The 20,254-nt window shown below is 44.9% G+C and overlaps 1 protein-coding gene across 1 annotated transcript in view; it reads left to right on the forward strand.

Annotated features, from left to right (window-relative positions):
• The first annotated feature begins 2,136 nt into the window (after window positions 1–2,136).
• LOC140191206 (phospholipid phosphatase 3-like) overlaps window positions 2,137–20,254 on the forward strand; it is a 104,321-nt gene continuing 86,203 nt past the window's right edge. The window contains exons 1-2 of the mRNA XM_072248374.1: window positions 2,137–2,434; window positions 2,702–2,969. Coding sequence (XP_072104475.1) covers window positions 2,795–2,969 — 175 coding nt within the window. The 5' untranslated portion in view covers window positions 2,137–2,434; window positions 2,702–2,794. The remainder of the gene's footprint in view (window positions 2,435–2,701; window positions 2,970–20,254) is intronic.

The following is a 20,254-nucleotide window of genomic DNA, read 5'->3' on the forward strand; positions in this document are numbered from 1 at the left end:
ATGATAATCGGTATGGATAGAGTCGGCAGCCAGAGACTTTTTCACTGAGCAGAACTGACTAGTATGGGGGGGCCTAATTGTAAGGTGTTTGGAGGATAATACAGAGGGATGTCAGTGGTTTACAGAGGTGGTGGTGGTGATAGGGGCAGATACATCAGGGAGATTTAAGAGACCCTTAGATAGGCACATGGATGAAAGAAAGTGAAGGGCTATGTGGGAAGGAAGGGTTAGATTGATCTTGGAGTCGGCACAACATCATGGGGTGGAGGGCCTGTACTATATGTTCTGTTTAAAACAGTGAAGAAAAGCCATGCAAAACAAGACATTAGTTCAAAAACCACATTCAGAGACAAGTCTATCATCGTGCAAGACGTGGTCTGCGGTGTTCCTTTGCTGAGGTAGGATAAGAGTTGTGCAGATTATTTCAAAAACTTGATGCTTTCAGGAAAGTAGTTGCCTTGAACTTGCTGGTGTGGGACATTAGACTTCTGCACAACGTTCTCTCTAAAAGTTTTGCAGCTGCATGGTCCGACCATTGCTCCCAGCATGGAATTTTTATGTGCCCTGAAAACTATGCACTGTAAATGTTTTTTTGTGTAATATGCATACTATGAATATTTAGAGGAGGGTCAGTGTTCGGTCGGCCAGAGGTTTATTAACAATGAGTTACCAACTTCCATTCTGTGTTTATTGTTATAATTTGTAGCAGTGTTGCAACTTGAAACACTGACAATGTAAATATATTGAAGCACTAAAATGTTTCAAAGTAAATGTAGTGGTACGTTTATTATTTAGAAAAATTATGGATTATTGTCATAATTACAGGGTATTTAATTAATTGCAGGGTATTTCACAATTGTGTTAACAGATTTCAAAATTATGTTAACAGTATATTTAAAAAATTCCAGCTGTGCAGCAACAAAGGCTATGTGCACGGGAGCATTTCAGTTACTGCGCTGCTGCACATCGTGCAGCTTAGAGGGAACATTCCTTCTGCATCTCCTGCCTAATAGAGGAGCAAGAAAAGGGATTCCACTTCCATTATCCTCATGGCCAGGGAGTTCCAGTTATTTTTATACCTTCTGCTAAAAAAATCTACGCAAGGAGTTTTACTTTACTCGGAGTGCTATGTTCAGTTCTGGTTGCTTCATATAGAAAGATTTAGAGAAGGTCACAGAGCCCAGCAGCACTGAAACGGGCCCTTCGGCCCTTCTAATCAATGCTGACCTGTTTTTTGTTTTTACTGCCTATTTCCAACTACCTGCACCATAGTCTCCATACACCTCCCATCCATGTCGTCACCCAAATTTCTCTGGTAGTGTCTAAATCGAACCCAGATCCTCCACTTCTGCTGGCAGCTCATTCTGCACTCCCACCAACCCCTGAGTGAGGGATTCCCCGAAAATATTTCACCTTTCACCCTGAACTCATGTCCAATGTCGGGGTAAGAGGGAAGACGGGGCGGAGAGGGAAGGCAGTAAGGAGAGGGCATAGAAGGTGTACCAGGATGCTGCCTCGATTAAAGAACATGCCATATGAAGAAAGGTTGAGTGAACTAGGTCTTTCTCTTTGGAGGGAAGGAGGATGAGAAGCAACTTGCTATTGGTTTATACGATTATGAGAGGCATAATTTGCCATCCAGGGCCTTTTCCCCACGGTACAATGGCTAATGCCATAGGATATCCTTTTAAGGTGACTGGAGGAAAGTTGAGGGGAGATATCAGAGACATTTTTATTACACAGAGAGTGATAAGTGATTGGAACACACTGTCCGGGTGGTAGTTGAGGCAGATGCATTAGGGACATTTGAAAGACTCTTAGATAGGCACAGGGATGAAAGAGAAATGGAGGGGTAGGAAGGGTTAGATTGATTATGGAGAAAGTTCAACATTCTGGGCTGAAGGGCCCATACTGTGCTGTACTGTTCTATGAGACAGAATGTTCTCTAAAGAGATCTGTTGCAAATTTGTTGCAGTCCCACTGCCTTGGAGAGCTCAAAAGTACTCATGCTACTGATGAAGATCGTTCCACCAATCGCGACTTCAGCGGTGTTTTCCCAAAACTCAAAACAGGAATAACAAGAATTAAAACGAACTTCGAGGACAACGTTTGGCGTTCCTCGGTCCCTCCCCATTGCAGGGCTGTAGTCTGTTCACCCGGATCACACTGAAACTCGGCCCATTTCTCTGTAAAGTTCCAGTAAAATTCCTGAGGGCGCAAATGACCAGCCCCGCAGTTGCGCCGTGCCCGAGTGCCAAACACTGAGCTGAACTCTCGGTTCCGAGCAATTGGCGCGGGCACGGGTGTGAAGTCGTTTCAGCGGTCGCCCTCGGCTCCCCTCCCCTCCCAAATGTTGGAATTGTCAATCAGCAGATGTCTTCCACCCCCTCCGGGATTCGATCTCCAAGCAGAGACCCCGCCTCGTAGTCACCAGGTAATGAAGTTCTGACCACGGGGGAGAGACAGAGACAGAGCGAGAGCCGAGGCAGAGCAGTCAGCAGTGACGCTGGGATTGCGAGCGCTCAGACTGTAGCAGCTTCCGAGAAAACAAAAAACTTTTCAAAGGAAAGTTTCTGAAGTTGGTGAAAACATGGACTTTGTAGTATTTTTAACTGAGAGTTAAGAGAGTGGTTTTGAGAAGTATTGAGACCGAGGAGTGTCGGTGTAACTACTTGGCAAGTCTGTTTTCTTTTTCTTAAAGTTGGGGTCATTTTCGAGCGGCGCCTGAACTAACGGAGAAGTGACCCAGCCGGACTGACAGAGGAACCGGAGACCGGCAGCGAGCAGCCTGGCCATGTCCAAGTGCAAAGCGGACCGAAGTTATACGACTGCAGCCATCGTGCGGATTCCGGACAACGGGAATGCCTGCGACTCGGAGCCCGAGGCTGGAGATGAAGGTCCCAGAGGACGAGAAGCCCCGCGGGGGAGACCAATGCTGGTCTTCCTGGATATGATCTGCATCGTTCTGGGTAAGAGCCGAGGCATTCTAGTACTCTGGGGCTGATGTAGTGGCAGCAAGTGACTAGTAATACTTATTGAGGCCCAGGGTTACACCACAGACAGGGAATTGTTTACCTAAATATTATTATCCCAGGATAATTTATTCCATATACGGTTCTGCAAAGTGATTTAAACCTGACATTGTAATCTCTGTTTGATTCACGGTTTATTAGAACATAAGAAATAGGAGCAGGATAAGGCCACTCGGCCCGTTGACTGCTGTACTATTCATCAATTATGGGTGATTTGCCTTGGCTCCGGCTTGCGTTACTCTTGTCCATAAATCTATCCATTTCTTTTTTTAATGCAGTCAATGACTGAGAAAACACAGATCTCCAGGGACTCCGTTTTGCACGGAGTCACCTCCTCATCACATCCCAAGACTATGATAGTTCCTCTCAGCTAAGGGGAATATACTCTGGGGTGGTCACCAATCTCTGTGGGAATATATCTCTCCTCATCACAGTCCTTATCCTAAGACAGCTACCCATGGTTCCAGACCTCTTATCCAAGGGGGATATGCTCTCGGCAGCTACCCCGTCAAACCCTGAGGATTTTGTACATCTCTATCACCTCTCATTCTTCCAAATGCAGCTCAATTTCCTGATAGATGGCAGCCCAACCATAGGAGGGAGTAGTCTGAAGAATCTTCACTGTGCTCCCCCTCCCCACCCTCTACTTCCACATCACTGAATGCCCATACAGCTCCCACTCTTGGCAATTTCACTGAACTGTTTTGCCCTGATCCAATCCCGTGATCGCCGTTGCCAGCTCTCCTCTGTGAGGCTCCACGTACAGAGTGGAAGGTACAACGTTGGTCACCTGTGAGAAAGAATTTCAGATGTTACTTTCTCTCCCAATCTCCAGTCTGGTTTGTTGTTTTGGCTCTCTCTGTGGTCCAGCCCTCCTGATTTCTGTAAACTTGTTCAACATAACCACCCTTGGTGTCTCTGATCCAGTTCTGGTGAACTTCCTGAACTCTACAAACTCAGGACTCTTAATTCTAGCATCCATTCTTTAACTTTAATTCTAACTTTCTCTAACTTCTGGTAACTTGTTCCCCATCCTTCTTCTTTCTTTTTCCATTCACCTTTCTGGCTTCTCCCTTACCTGTTCTCTTCTCACCTGCCGATCACCTCCCTTTGGAGCCCTTCTTTCTCTCATGTTCCACTGCCTGTTCCTGTTAGATTCCTTTCTCTTCCATCTGTCCCCTCTCAGCTTCTCACATCAATTACACCTCCTCCCCACCCACCTACCCTTCACCTGGCTTCACCTATCACTTTCTACCTTGTACCCCTCCCCCTCCTTATTCTGGCTTCTTCCCCCTTCACATCCAGTCCTGATGAATAGTCTCATCCCAAAATCTTGATTGTTCATTCATTGCCAGAGATGCTGCTTGACATGCCGAGTTCCTCTAGCATTGTGTGTCTCTTGATCCCTCTTTAAACTACTTAGAGTTCTGCCTCTGGTTTATAAGTTCCTTAAAACCCTTGATAGTTATGGCCCTTTGTTGTACAGTGGCATGCAAAAGTTTGGGCACCCCGGTCAAAATTTCTGTTACTGTGAATAGCTAAGCGAGTAAAAGATGACCTGATTTCCAAAAGGCATAAAGTTAAAGATGACACATTTCTTCAATATTTTAAGCAAGACTACTTTTTTATTTCCATCTTTCACAGTTTCAAAATAACAAAAAAAGGAAAAGGGCCCGAAGCAAAAGTTTGGGCACCCTGCATGGTCAGTACTTAGTAACACCCCCTTTAGCAAGTATCACAGCTTGTAAACGCTTTCTGTAGCCAGCTAAGGGTCTTTCAATTCTTGTTTGGGGGATTTTCACCCATTCTTCCTTGCAAAAGGCTTCTAGTTCTGTGAGATTCTTGGGCTGTCTTGCATGCACTGCTCTTTTGAGGTCTATCCACAGATTTTCGATGATGTTTAGGTCAGGTGACTGTGAGGGCCATGGTAAAACCTTCTGCCTGCGCCTCTTGAGATAGTCCATTGTGGATTTTGAGGTGCATTTAGGATCATTATCCTGTTGTAGAAGCCATTCTCTTTTCATCTTCAGCTTTTTTTTACAGACGGTGTGATGTTTGCTTCCAGAATTTGCTGGTTTTTAATTGAATTCATTCTTCCCTCTACCAGTGAAATGTTCCCCGTGCCACTGGCTGCAACACAAGCCCAAAACATGATCGATCCACCCCCGTGCTTTAACAGTTGGAGAGGGGATCTTTTCATGAAATTCTGCACCCCTTTTTTCTCCAAGCATACCTCTGCTCTTTGCGGCCAAAAAGTTCTATGTTAACTTCATCCGTCCGCAGGACTTGTTTCCAAAATGCATCAGGCTTGTTTAGATTTTCCTTTGCAAACTTCTGACGCTAAATTTTTTGTTGAGGACGCAGGAAAAGTTTTCTTCTGATGACTCTTCCATGAAGGTCATATTTGTGCAGGTGTCGCTGCACAGTAGAACAGTGCACCACCACTCCAAAGTCTGCTAAATCTTCCTGAAGGTCTTTTGCAGTCAAACAGGGGTTTTGATTTGCCTTTCTAGCAATCCTACGAGCAGTTCTCTCAGAAAGTTTTCTTGGTCTTCCAGACCTCAACTTGACCTCCACCGTTCCTGCTAACTGCCATTTCTTAATTACATTATGAACTGAGGAAATGGCTATCTGAAAACGCTTTGCTATCTTCTTATAGCTTTCTCCTGCTTTGTGGGCATCATTTATTTTAATTTTCAGAGTGCTAGGCAGCTGCTTACAGGAACCCATGGCTGCTGATTGTTGGGACAAGGTTTGAGGAGTCAGGGTATTTATAAAGCTTTGAAATTTGCATCACCTGGCCTTTCCTAATGATAATTGTGAACAAGCCATAGCCCTAACAAGCTACTTAAGGTCTAAGACCTTGGTAAAAGTTATCTGAGAGCTCAAATCTCTTGGGGTGCCGAGACTTTTGCATGGTGCTCCTTTCCTTTTTTTCACTCTAAAATTGTACAGAACAAAAATAGTACACTAATCTTGCTTAAAATGTTAAAAAGAGTGTTTCATTTTTAACTTTATGACTTTTGGAGATCAGTTCATCTTCTACTAACTTAACTATTCACAGTAACAGAAATTTTGACCGGGGTGCCCAAATTTTTGCATACCACTGTATATTCCATATTTTCTTATGACCAAAACGCTGCAAGTTTCAGTGATTCAAAGGTCTATCCCATTTCCTTGTTAATTATTGACCCCATTATACATTCTTCTGCCACTTTGCCTCCCTCAAGTTCCACATTCAATTGATATATTATTAGTTGTTCAGATACAGCACAGAATAGGACCTTCTGGCTGCGCTGCCCAACAAACCCTCAATTTAATCCTAGCTTAATCACGAGATAATTTACAATGACCAATTAACCTACCAACCAGTATGCCTTTGGATTGTGGGAGGAAACGGGAGCAGAGGAAACCCAGGTGATCACGGGGACAACGTACAAGCGGGCAGCAGCGGGAATTGAAGCTGTTAATGTAAAGCCTTGTGCCAATCACTGCAGTACTGTGCACCAGGGACAATTTGTGCCGCTAACTACCCGACCAGCCCACACTTCGTTCTAATGTGGGAGGAAATCGGAGCACTCACACGGTCACAGGGCGAACGTGCAAACTCCACGCAAGGGGTCTGGAGTGAACGTAGGTCACTGGAGCTGAGAGCAACAACTAACTGGCCTACCGTATCCACCCATCCTGTTCTGACATCCTCACTGGCTCAGTATCAACTTCTGCAAATCGCTTGGGACATGACCCATTATATTTCACTAGTGTTTGCACTAGGAGAGCTGCAACTCTCACCAGCCCTTGTCCCGTGGAGAATCTGATTCTTGTTTGTACCTTTTCCCAGCCCTGTCCCTGCAAACAGGGCACAATTAGGTCACCTTCTGCCAAACTTTGATGCAGGATTAAAAGTTACAGGGAAACTGCTGAAATGAGAAAGTCTGCTGGCAGTTCACCAACACACCTGTTCAAAAAAAATGTTTATTGGTTTCACATTTTGAATGACAGGTTTTTATCAAATTTTTACCTGACCTGTTGCCTTTCCTCAGCAGAAGCGTCTGCTCTGGTATTCAGTGGTTTTTTTTGGGGGGTTTGGTTACTTGTCCAAGGTGTCCAGCACTAAACCATTAAAAATAAGTTTTTTTAAAAAAGTAAATACAGGAGATTCTGCACATGCTGGAAATCCAGAGAAACTGGAGGAACTCAGCAGGTCGGACAGTACCTGTGGAAAGAAACAAAGAGTCAGCATTTTGGGCTAAAACCCTTCATCAGGACTGGAAAGGAAGAGGGTAAATGCTAGAATAAGAACATGAGGGGAGGGGATGCTAAAAGGTGATAGGTGAAGCCAGGAGGGTAGGGAAGGGGGGGTGTGGATGAAGTGAGAAGCTAGGATGTGATAGGTGGAAAAGGTGAAGGGCTGAAGAAGGAGGAATCTGATTGGAGAGGAGAGAAAGAGGAGGGGCACGAAGGTAAGGTGATATCCAACTGAGGAGAAGCGAGGAGGTAAGGGGTGGGTCCAGTGGGGAATGGAAGTAGGGGAGGAGGAAAAAGTAGCAGCATTTTCCACTGGTCATCTGTTATAACCATTCACTGAGTAGTAGCCATCAGTTTCATTAGAACTCGTCGATATTCATGCCTGTGAAGTAGAATTGTATGGCAGAATGTTTCAGCGTCAGCAGGGATCATTGCCTCTTCGAGATTCCTCTTGTAACAATGCAAGTCTAGCCTCAGCTTTTTTAAAAAAAAAGATGCAGATTTCAATAAATACTCTCTGGCTCCATGTGCCTGGATTTCGCTGGGCGATCAGAATGAGAACCCGTTTACTATGACTGACTTACACTCAGTGGCCACTTTATTAGGTACCACAGTGGAACCTGCTGTGGCCTTCTGCTGCTGTAGATTGTCCACTTCAAGGCCTGATGTGTTGTGTATTCAGAGAGGTTCTTCTGCACGCCATTGTTGTAACGCATGTTTATTTGAGTTACTGTTGCCTTCCTGTCAGTTTGAACCAGTCAGACCTTTCTCCTCTGACCTCTCTGATTAACAAGGCATTTTCACCCACAGAACTGCTGCTTACTGTTTTTTTTTTTGTTTTTACACCATTCTTTACGTTCTAGAATTTGTGTGTGGAACTCCCAGGAGATCAGTAGTCTCTGAGACACTCAAACCTCCCTGTCTGGCACCAACTATCATTCTACAGTTAAATCACTTACGACACATTTCTTCCCCATTCAAAGTTTGGTCTGAACAACAACTGAACTCTTGACAGTGTTTACATTTTTTTTTTACATTAACGAGCACATATACAAGGATACAGGCAATATAGGAATAACGCCAAGTATCATGATTGGTTTGAAACAGGTGAATGGAGTTCACTTGTTTGATCTACAATTCAATGACAATGAACAGGAAATAGTTTAATCATTGGTAACTTGCTTCAGGTGTGATTAGTAAGGAGGGACACCTTAATAATTGTTTATTATAAAGATAAAGGCTAGCTCTATTTGTCACATGTACAGTGGCATGCAAAAGTTTGGGCACCCCGGTCAAAGTTTCTGTTACTGTGAATAGTTAAGTGAGTAGAAGATGAACTGATCTCCAAAAGTCATAAAGTTAAAAATGAAACATTCTTTTCAACATTTTAAGCAAGATTAGTGTATTATTTTTGTTTTGTACAATTTTAGAGTGGAAAAAAGGAAAGGAGCACCATGCAAAAGTTTGGGCACCCCAAGAGATTTGAGCTCTCAGATAACTTTTACCAAGGTCTCAGACCTTATTAGCTTGTTAGGGCTATGGCTTGTTCACAGTCATCGTTAGGAAAGGCCAGGTGATGCAAATTTCAAAGCTTTATAAATACCCTGACTCTTCAAACCTTGTCCCAACAATCAGCAGCCATGGGCTCCTCTAAGCACCTGCCTAGCACTCTAAAAATTAAAATAAATGATGCCCACAAAGTAGGAGAAGGCTATAAAAAGGTAGCAAAGTGTTTTCAGGTAGCCATTTCCTCAGTTTGTAATGTAATTAAGAAATGGCAGTTAACAGGAATGGTTGAGGTCAAGTTGAGGTCTGGAAGACCAAGAAAACTTTCTGAGAGGACTGCTCGTAGGATTGCTAGAAAGGCAAAGCAAAACCCACGTTTGACTGCAAAAGACCTTCAGGAAGATTTAGCAGACCTTGGAGTGGTGGTGCACTGTTCTACTGTGCAGCGACACCTGCACAAATATGACCTTCATGGAAGAGTCATCAGGAGAAAACCTTTCCTGCATCCTCACCACAAAATTCAGCATCAGAAATTTGCAAAGGAACATCTAAATGACCCTGATGCATTTTGGAAACAAGTCCTGTGGACTGATGAAGTTAAAATAGAACTTCTTGGTTGCAATGTGCAAAGGTATGTTTGGAGAAAAAAGGGTGCAGAATTTCATGTAAAGAACACCTCTCCAACTGTTAAAGCATGGGGGTGGATCGATCATGCTTTGGACTTGTGTTGCAGCCAGTGGCACGGGGAACATTTCACTGGTAGAGGGAAGAATGAATTCAATCAAATACCAGCAAATTCTGGAAGGAAACATCACATCATCTGTAAAAAAGCTGAAGATGAAAAGAGGATAGCTTCTACAACAGGATAATGATCCTAAATACACATCAAAATCCACAATGGACTACCTCAAGAGGTGCAAGCTGAAGGTTTTGCCATGGCCCTCACAGTCCCCCGACCTAAACATCATCGAGAATCTGTGGATAGACCTCAAAAGAGCAGTGCATGCAAGACCACCCAAGAATCTCACAGAACTAGAAGCCTCTTGCAAGGAAGAATGAGTGAAAATCCCACATACAAGAACTGAAAGACTCTTAGCTGGCTACAGAAAGCGTTTACAAGCTGTGATACTTGCCAAAAGGGGTGTTACTAAGTACTCACGATGCAGGCTGCCCAAACTTTTGTTTCGGGCCCTTTTCCTTTTTTGTTATTTTGAAACTGTAAAAGTTGGAAAGAAAAGAAGTAATCTTGCTTAAAATATTAAAGAAATGTGCCATCTTTAACTTTATGCCTTTTGGAAATCAGGTCATCCTTTACTCGCTTAGCTATTCCCAGTAACAGAAAATTTGACCAGTGGTGCCCAAACATTTGCATACCACTGTATGTTGAAGCATACAGTGAAATGTGTCGTTTGCATCAATAGCCTGTACAATCCAAAGATGTGCTGGAGACAGCCCACATGTATTGCGTTTTGTGCCAAGGGTCTGTCTACAGGGATCGCTGAGAGAAATTCCCCTGGAATGGTGGCTAGCCCGGTCCATTTCTTGGCACTGGTCTATGGCCAACTATTCGGTCGTCTAGATCAGGAACTCCAACAAGAAGAAGCTGCTTTTTTTTTGGTCTTTTATTTAAAAGTGAAGTGAGGCAGATGGAACTAGAAGGGATGCATCAATGCATTTGCTGTTCTGATTCTGCCCAGAGCCCTGGAGTGAGAAATGAATCGGAGTTGGTTTATTATTGTCGCATGTACCGAGACGCTTTGAAAAACTTGTTCATACAGATCAGATTATTACACAGTGCACTGTGGTAGAACAAAGGTAAAACAATAACAATGCAGAATAAAGTATAACAGCTACTGAGAAAGTGCAGTGCAGGTAAACAATAACATTCAAGATCATGACGATGTAGATTGTGAGTCAAATTTATTGTCACCGTCCTTTAGTCTTACGACAGTGGGGTAGGAGCTGTCCTTTAACCTGGTAATACATGTTTTCAGGCTTTTGTACCTTCTGCCTGATAAGAAAGGAGAGAAGGGGGCATGTTTGGGGGTGGGGCTGGTCTTTGATTTTGATCTCTGCTGAGGAGTATCAGTTACGCTGGGAGGATTCAGCACTCTGGGTCTGGGACACGGTGCAGGTACATAACCCTAGTGGTGTGAAGGTCCCAGCTTGTGACTCGATTTGATAAGTAGTAACTTAACTCATTTTTTATCTTAATCACAATCTGCGGTGCAGCCCACCCACATAATAACAGAGTGGTTTTCTTAAAGTGTAGTGTATTTGTGATTTATTCTGTTATGGCCTGGTTTCTTTTGATAATGAGAACAGATGCCTAGATCAGAGGGAATTAGTGTTAATTGTGAAGATCCAGCAGCCCGTTGTACTGCCTGTTACACTTGCAGTGTCCGATGGAATAATGTTCTGCCTAGTTACCGAGGAATGTGGTGTGGTTGGATAGGTATGATCAGGCAACCAGTCCCAATAGATTCAGCTAGGCAACTAGATGATAGCAGTGTTTATCCACCTACAGACTTGTGATGAAATTGCTCACAGTGCTATACTACAACAGCATTCCCTTTGAGCAGCTCATTAGCTTCTGAAGATTCTGTTTAAAATTTACCTCTAGTCAACCTGTCGGAAAGTCCTGTTTATTTATTTAGAGATACGGCATGGTAATGGATCCTTCTGCCAACGAGCTCCTGCCGCCCAGTTACACCCATGTGATCAATTAACTTACTAACTTATAAACCCGCACATCATTGGAAAATGGGAGGAAACCCGAGCACCCGGAGGAAACCCACATGGTCACGTGGAGTCGGTACAAACTCCTTACAGACTGTGGCGGGGTTAGTACCTGGGTGGTGGGTACTGTGCTTCTGTGCTACCCCATTCTTTGGTTTGATCTGATCTGATTGATTGAATTGCTCTGGACATAGAGGTGTATAAGTGATAAAAGGCAGAGATATAGTGGACAGGCAGTGACACTTTCCCATGGCGGAAGTGACTAATAGAAGAGAACATAATTTTAAGGTGACGGGAAGAAAGTATAGGGGGGTTGTCAGAGGTGGGATTTTCACACACAGTGTGTTAGGTGCGTGGAATGCATTGCCCCAGGGGTGGTGGTTGAGGCAGGTACATGAGAGACATTTAAGAGACTCTTAGATAGGCACGTGGATGAAAGAAAAATGCAGGGCTTTGCAGGAGAGAAGGGCTAAATTGATCTTGGAGTAGGTTGGTTAAAAGGTTGGCACAACATCGTGGGCTGATAGATTTGTACTGTGCTGCACTCTTCTATGTTCTACCAAGCTAAATATCATGTTGGTGATTTTTATAACTGTGTAGTGCTGTGATACATGTTGCTATGGAAGGAGACTGTATTCATAGTGTGCATTGAGGGTCTGAGTTGTTTGAAGTTGCCAATGTGGAGAGTCAATGTTAATAGCTGATCTAATAAGCACTTTGGTTAATCCCTAGCTTTGAGAAAGGCTAATTTAATTGTGTGTGTGTGTGTGTGTGTGTGTTTCTCTCATAGATTTTCCACTTCCAGCAATGCTTGAGTAACTCATGTTGCCTTGACGCAGATGAAATTGTGGGTAATATACGATCAAGGACCGTGATCTGGTTAACGGACAGAAAACAAAGCCCAGCAATAATTGGTCTTTCTCAAGTTGTCAGGCTGCGACAGGTGACATCTGGCAGGGATTGTTACACCTGGACTCCAGACAATCTATACCAAAGTAGCGCACACAAAATGCTGGAGGAACTCAGCAGGCCAGGCAGCATCTACAGAAACGAGTAAACAGTTGACATTTTGGGCTGAGACCGGTCATCAAGTATCTCTTTTCCATAGATGCTGCCTGGCCTGCTGAGTTCCTCCAGCATTTTGTATGTATTGCTTTGATTGCCAGCATCTGCAGATCTTCTCTTCTTTGTGAGTCTATACCAAAGATTTGTCATATTGCTGATTATATGATGATACCAGACCAGGTGGGGTTATGAGAAGGGAGGGGATGTGAAGTTCTGTTCTTCTGTTGCTGTGAATGACCATGAAGAGTGTGCCCTGCCATCAAGTACAGAAGTCAGCTAGGACTTGCAAAGGAAGGGCTAGATTCTATAAAACCCTCTCACATGGATTCATCTATCAGTTGCCAGCTCGCATCCCACCCTCTGCCCCCTACCCTTTCTTTCTGGCTACTGCCCTCTTCCTTTCCAGTCCTGATGAAGAGTCATGGCTGGAAACTTCGGCTCCATAGATGCTCCCTGACCCACTGAGTTCTCCCAGCATCTTGACTGTGTTGATCCAGATTTTGAGCTTTTAGGGTTTTTGAACTTTATGTCAAATACTGTCACGATACGGGCATGTGCAAGGAAAAGGGAGAGTTTAAAGCTTTGTGCTTTGGAAAATAATTAGCAGTTATTGCATTGAATCCCAAGCAATGTTATTCGTCCTCTGATAACAAATGTTACTCCCATCTCTAAACAGGCCACAAACACACACACTCAAGTCCTACACTAAACACAAGATTGTTCAGATGCTAAAAAATCCAGAACAACACACACAAAGTGCTGGAGGAACTCAGCAGGTCACGCAGATTCTATAGAAATCATGGCAGGCTTCCGGTAGGATGGCAACGCACTCGGACACATTGGCCTCTCCGGGTCCGACCAGAAGTGTGATTGTCATCCTTTACGTGTTTCTCACAATCGCAGGACATTGCTGGTTATCAAAAACATCAAGTACCACAGGTCTACCCCACTAGGCTGCCGCTGTATAGCAGTGGAACTGGATTTGTTGAACACCATGTTGCAGCCTGCTTCAGCCATACATGACAGAAGGTGTCAGTGACAGTAACACGATCCACTGGACGGTACTGGTGATTGTCTTGTTCGTTTTTGTTGTGAACCCAAGACCCTGTTGGACATTGGTAATGTCAAATACTACGAATCCAATTCACTGGTTTATTGGTGAGACCGATAGTGGGGAAGTTGCATGGCCTCGTTTGTGGCATGGACCAGGCCCTCATTCATTCCTTAGGGCCCCTGTTGCGGTCGCAGAGGAAGGAGACACCGGTGCTGGCAGTGTGCTGCTGGAAGCCCACGCCAGCTTGGAGGCTGGCCCCTCTGTTAGTGCTGCTCTCCAGGGTTCGCTCACTGGGAATCAAACTGGATTGCATTGGCCTCCAGCTGCACGCTGCCTTGATAGTGTGTGGATGTTGTCCTTTAACCACGTTTCTGCAGGAACAGCCCACAGCAGTTCTTCATATTACTATCAATCCACAGGTCATGACAATCAGGGATTTAATTTTATTTCATAACAGTATGCTTTTCTGCAATCGTAATTATAGATGCTGTGTTCTGTGTATTATTGTCGGTTCTGTGTTTTGCAACTTGACCCCAAAGGAACACTTTCATTTGGACTGTATTTTTGTGTATGGTTGAATGACAATTAAATTTGAACTTGGACTTGAAAGGAATGAGGAGTCAATGTTTTGGGCTAAGACCATTCATCAGGACAAGAAAGGAAGGGGGGCAAAGCCAGAATAAGAGGTGGGGGGGGGAGGGAAGGAGTGCTGGGTGAGACCAGGTGGGTGTGGAGTGGGGGGGGGGTAATGAAGTGAGAAGTTGGGAAGTGATAGGTGGGAAAGGGCTGCAGAAGAAGGAACCTGGTGGGAGGGGAGAGTGGACTATAGGAGAAAGGGCACCAGGAAGAGGTGATAGGCAAGTGAGAGAAGATAAGAGGTAGAGGGGAGCCAGAGTGGGGAATGGAAGGGAGAGGAGGAAAAATTATCCAGACTCCTCCTCTTTTGGGTTGAAACATAAAAGTCTAAAGCTTTCAATAGAAATGAGAATCAAAAGCTGCTTACATTGAAGGCTCCTTATTCAGACCAGCTGATGGAAATCGGTCTTTCAATAAAATGCTGTTATAAAATGAGAACCACAAGGGTCTTGTTAAATTGATGGCATCACTTTGACATTGAAGTCCAGACTCCCTGTAGAGCTTCCTGAATTCTGACTTTCCTTTGGAACTATCCGGAGATGCTGCTTCACCCGACCTACAAGTTTTATGTCTATGCACTCTGTAAATGGATATCCCTGAAACTTAAACTCACAGCTGACATTTGTAAATTTGAAATTGTTAGATATTTTCCAAGTTCGGACCAGTCCTTGGCACAAGGAGAAATGCATGATGTTCATCCTGGCTTGTCATTTTGCTGTATTTCCATTCAAACTCTCCAGGTCATGAAGCTGTTCTCAAAGTGAGTGGAAAGTGGGACAGTAGGTCCCCATTAATATTAAAGATAAATGTTTATTAGGTACTCTCAGCTCTACTAGATGGATAATGAAAATTTCTCCCTACTCTCCCCAGTTATCCCTCTGCTTTCCCAATTTATAAAGTTGAGGCTTTATGAGACATTGTCAGACTGCATGTGGTGTATTGAGAGCGGCTTGAGAAAGGATGTGCTGGCATTGGAGAGAGTCCAGAGAAGGTTCACAAGAAGGATCCTGGCTCTGAAAGAGTTAATGTATGAGGGGCATTTGGTGGCTGTAGGCCTGTACTCGCTGGAGTTTAGAAAATAAGGAGGGTTCTCTTTGAAACCTATTGAATATCGAAGGACTGGATAGAGTGGATGTTTTTAATAGTGGGAGAGTCCAGCACCAGAGGGCACAGCTTCAGAATACATCCTTTTACAGCAGAGATGAGGGGGGACGACTTCAGCCAGAGTGTGTGGAAGCCAAGTCATTTGCTAAATTTAAACCGGAGGTTGATAGGTTCTTAACTAGTAAGGGCATCAAAGGTTATGGGGTGAAGGCAGGGGAATGGGGGTGCTATGGTAATGTGGCAGCTAGGTTGGAGTTCGGAGTTCAAAGTTCAATTCTGATGTCACCTGTAAGGAGTCTATATGTCCTCCCTGTGGAATGTGTGGGTTTTCTCTGGGTGCCTCAGTTTCTTCCCGCAGTCCAAGGACGTACTGGCTTGGTAGGTTAATCGGTCATTGTAAATTGTCCCGTGATTAGGTTGGGGTTGAAACAGAGACTGCCGTGGTGATGCTCTCCGAGCTGTATCTCTAAATAAGTAATCGGTTTGAGAGGGTTAATAAATCAGCCATGATCGGATGATGGAGCAGACTCGATGAGCGAATGGACTAATTCTGCTTGTATGTCTCCTGGACATAAGTCAAGTGACCTCTCGCATTAGGTAGTACAGGGGAGAGGATCTATATACCATCTCTCAGTAGAGAAAGAGCATGGAGGAGAGAGCATCAAACAATCCAGTACAGTTCTGGCCCTACAGCCCTACAAGCCAGGATATTGTTCTGTGCTGTGCTGTCCTAAGTAAACCAACTCCACAATTTAGCTAATCCTTCCCTCCCATAACCCTTCATTTTTCTTTCATCCCTGTCCCTATCTGAGAGTTTCTTAAATGCCCCTAAATGTATCATCCTCCACCACCACCCCAGCAGTGTGTTACACCTGCCAAGGTGACAGGCAGTCTGCTTTTGTTCTAGATTTTAGCCTCTACGGTGTCTTTCATCTGCACAGGATAATTGATGGTAGGAACACCATTGCATGGTTGTCCCTGCTAATAACAGTTGTTAAGTGTAGGCAACCCTTAAGAGTAGATTGGCACGGTAGCTTAGCAGTTAGTTGCTATGGCACCCGCAACGCGGGTTCGATCACACTGCTGTCTGGGAGGAATCTGTATCTTCTCCCCATGACCATGTGGGTTTCCTGCAGGTCCTCTCAGTTTTCTCCCACATTCCAAAGACGTATGGGGGAGAAGGTTAGTTGGTCATATGGGAGGAATTGAGCAGCGCAAGCTCATTGATCCAGAAGGGCTTTTTATCATGCTCTATGTCTAAATAAAATGGGAAAAAACCTGAAGGCAGGTTCTATTGTAGCTTCAAGAGTGGTTTGGTAAATACACTGTGGGTGAGGGAAAAACTGCAAGGCTATGAAGAAAGGGCTTGAGATTGGAACTGGAGAGTTGCCCTTATTAAGAATCAATGTAAATATGATGGGCCAAGTGGTATGCTATGATTGCCTACCCTCTCCCACCCCATTTTCCCAGAACAGGAGACCTGGAAATGCTTTTTCCACATCCTCACACCTGGCGTTGTAGAATTGAGAAATCATTAATCCACATCTAGTGGTGCACTCTGAAAAGCAAAATGCTTTATTCTGGGTCTTTGTTCCGTGTAAGGACAGCACGCCAGCGTGGAGACTCTGAGAACATTCGGTTCTGTACAGCTTGGGCTCCTCCGAGGCTGCTGGCAGGGTGACAAGAACTCGAGGAAGTGAGTGCAAACTATGTGCCCGAAGACTGGCCACCATAGGAGTGTTTTGAGTAGTTTTTTATCACAAGACCTTGAATCCACTGTGCATCCAATCTTCTCCCCAGTCCGGCTTGGAGGGTAGTTCATTGGCTCCACCCTGCCGACCGTAGCCTGCTCGATTAGCCATCTATGTCCAAGCTGGAGAGTCAGAGCACTATAGCACAGAAGCAGACATCTTGGCCCATCCAGTCTATGCCAAAATATTATTCTGTCTAGTCCCATCTAGCACATGGACCATAGCCCTCAATACCCCTTCCATCCGTGTACTTATCCAAACTCCTCCTAAAGGCAGAAATTAAACCAGCATCTACCACTTCTACTGCTCGTTCCACACTGTCACTATCCTCTGAGGGAAGAAGTTCCCTGTCACGTTCCCCTTGAACATTTCACCTTTCACCCTGACTATTTGACCTCTATTTCTAGTCTCACCCAACCTCAGTGGAAAATCCCGTTTGCATTTAGTCAGGGGTGTACACCCTTGGCTAACCTTATCGAGGTGGTACAAAACTAAATACAATGTAGAATTTAGTGTTACAGATACAGTGTAGAGGCCAAGATGAGGTAGATTGAGAGATCAAGAGCTAAATGTTATTATATAACAAGTACAATTAAGAGTCCCATAACAGTGGGGCAGGAGCTGTCCTTCAGCTTGGTAGTACATGTTCTCAAGGTCTTGTATCTCCTGCCTGCAGAAAGGGAGGGAGAAGAGAGAATCACCAGGGTGGGAGGGGTGCTTGGTGATGCTGACTGTTTTTCTGAGGCAATGCGAAGCATACACAAGGAGAGGTTGGGGGAGCGGAGAGGATAGTTTTTGTGATAAACTGGGCTGCACTTACAACCCCTCCACAATTTCTTGTTGTCTCGCTGGTACGCATCCAACTAGCAACGCACTCAAAATGCTGGAGGAACTCAGCAGGCCAAGTAGCATCTCTAGAAAAGAGTAAACAGTCAACGTTTCGGGCTGAAAATCTTGGATTGAAGGAGAAAAAGATGAGGAGCCGGAGTTAGAAGTTTGGTGGGGGGGGGAGGGGAGGGAGAAACACAAGGTGATAGGTGAAACGGGGAGGGGGGTGAAGAAAAGAGCTGGGAAGTTGATTAGTGAAAGAGATATAGGGCTGGAGAAGGGGGAATCTAAGAGGAGAGAACAGAAGGTCTTGGAAGAAAGAAAAAGGGGGCGGAGCACCAGAAGGAGGCGATAGGCAGGTAAGGAGATAAGATTAGAGAGCAAAAGGAGGATGGAGAATAGAGAAGGGGAGGGACAATTACTGGGAAGTCTGAGAAATCGATGTTCATGCTATCAGATTGGAGGCTACCCAGATGGAATACAAGGTGTTGCTCCTCCAGCCTGTGTGTGGCCTAATTGCAACTGTAAAGGAGGCCATGAATGGACATGTCAGATTGGGAATGGGAAGGGGAATTAAAATGGGTGGCCACTGGGAGACCCCGCTTCTTCTGGTGCTCGCTGAAGCGATCTCCCAGTCTACATCGGATCTTGCCTATTTACAAGAGGCCACACCGGGAGCACTGGATACATTAGGTGACCCAACAGACGCACAGGTGAAGTGTCACTTCACCTGGAAGGACTTTTTGGAGCCCTGAATGGTAGTGAGGGGCAGGTGTAGCACTTGTTCCGCTTACAAGGCTAAGTCCCAGGAGGGAGATCAGTGGGGAGGGATGAATGGACCAGGGAGTTGCTGAGGGAATGATCCCTACGGAACGCAATGAGTGGGGGGGAGGGAAAGTTGTGCTTGGTGATGGGATATTATTGGAGATTGCCGAAGTTACGGAGGATTATGTGCCGGACACGGAGGCTGGTGGGGTGCTAGGTGAGGACAAGGGGAACCCTTTCCCTGGTGGGGTGGCGGGAGGATGGGGTGAAGACAGATGTGCGTGTAATGGAAAAGATGTGGTTGAGAGCAGCGTTGATGGTGGAGGAATTGAAGCCCCTTTCTCGGAAGAAGGAGGACATCTCCTTCGTTCTGGAATGAAAAGCCTCATCCGGAAAGTAGATGCAGCGGAGACGGAGGAATTGAGAGGAAGGGATGCATCCCACCAGGATGCCTTCCGTGATGCATCTATATAAAAGCTTCTGAGGGCCATCGGGGGAAGCTGAGGAAGTAGGGGTGCTGATTAAGTTTTCTTGGCCATATCTGCTTCTCAATGATGACTCAACAAGAGTCCACCTCTCCCTGAACACGAAGCATTCACATTCCCAGCAATGAGTTTACCGGATGAACTGACAACCATATTCTTTTATAAACATCAGTGAAGCTCCTCAGACACACTCAGGGAAAGATGAAAGGTGTGCCGACAAGAAAGAAAAACAACTGGTTTAAAGCTTTTAGAGATGGCGTATGTTCTCACTGTGGTTGACCTGTTCAGCTATATCTGGCGCCTGCCTCAGGGATCTGTGGGCTGCCTGTAGAAGAGGGATTGCCAGCAATGTCACATAAGCTGCAGGATGCAGATACCAAAGCAAGTATTGTTCATTCAAAGTAATTTCCCACGAGAGGTACTTCCCTGTTAAATAATGAATTCCCATCCAGTGCTGATTTGCAACAGTTCATCAATGGTGAAGAGAATTATACATCCAAATGTGACTGAAAGCTGACTGTTCATTGGGCTAGAAGGTGTCCACTGATCTCTCATGAATAGAAACAAGATCCTCCCTAAAAGTGGAGAAAACTAAAAACAATTGCTAAGTTCCCTTTGCTCCTCTTGAAATGTTTGGAGTTAGACCATAGCATTCAGCACGTCATCTAAAACTTCAACAAACTTCTATCGATGTATCCTGTTTGTATCACGGCTTGGTATGGAAATGCCAATGCCTGAGAATGGAAAAGCATACAGAAAGTGGCGGATGTAGTCCAGTCCGTCACAGGCAAAGCCCTTCCCATCTTTGAGTACATTTATGTGGAGCACTGCCACAAGAAAGCAGCTTCTGTCATCAAAGACCCACATCAGCCAGGTCAAGCCCTCTACTCATTACTACCATCAGGTAAGAGGCACGGGAGTCTTGGGTCCCACACCACCAGTTCAGGAGCGGTTCAACCATCAGGCTCCTGAACCAGAGTGGATAACTTCATTCACCTCAACACTGAACTGATCACATAAACTATGAACTCACATTCAAGT

The sequence above is a fragment of the Mobula birostris genome, chromosome 32 (assembly GCF_030028105.1).
Source record: "Mobula birostris isolate sMobBir1 chromosome 32, sMobBir1.hap1, whole genome shotgun sequence".
Classification (NCBI taxonomy): domain Eukaryota; kingdom Metazoa; phylum Chordata; class Chondrichthyes; order Myliobatiformes; family Myliobatidae; genus Mobula; species Mobula birostris.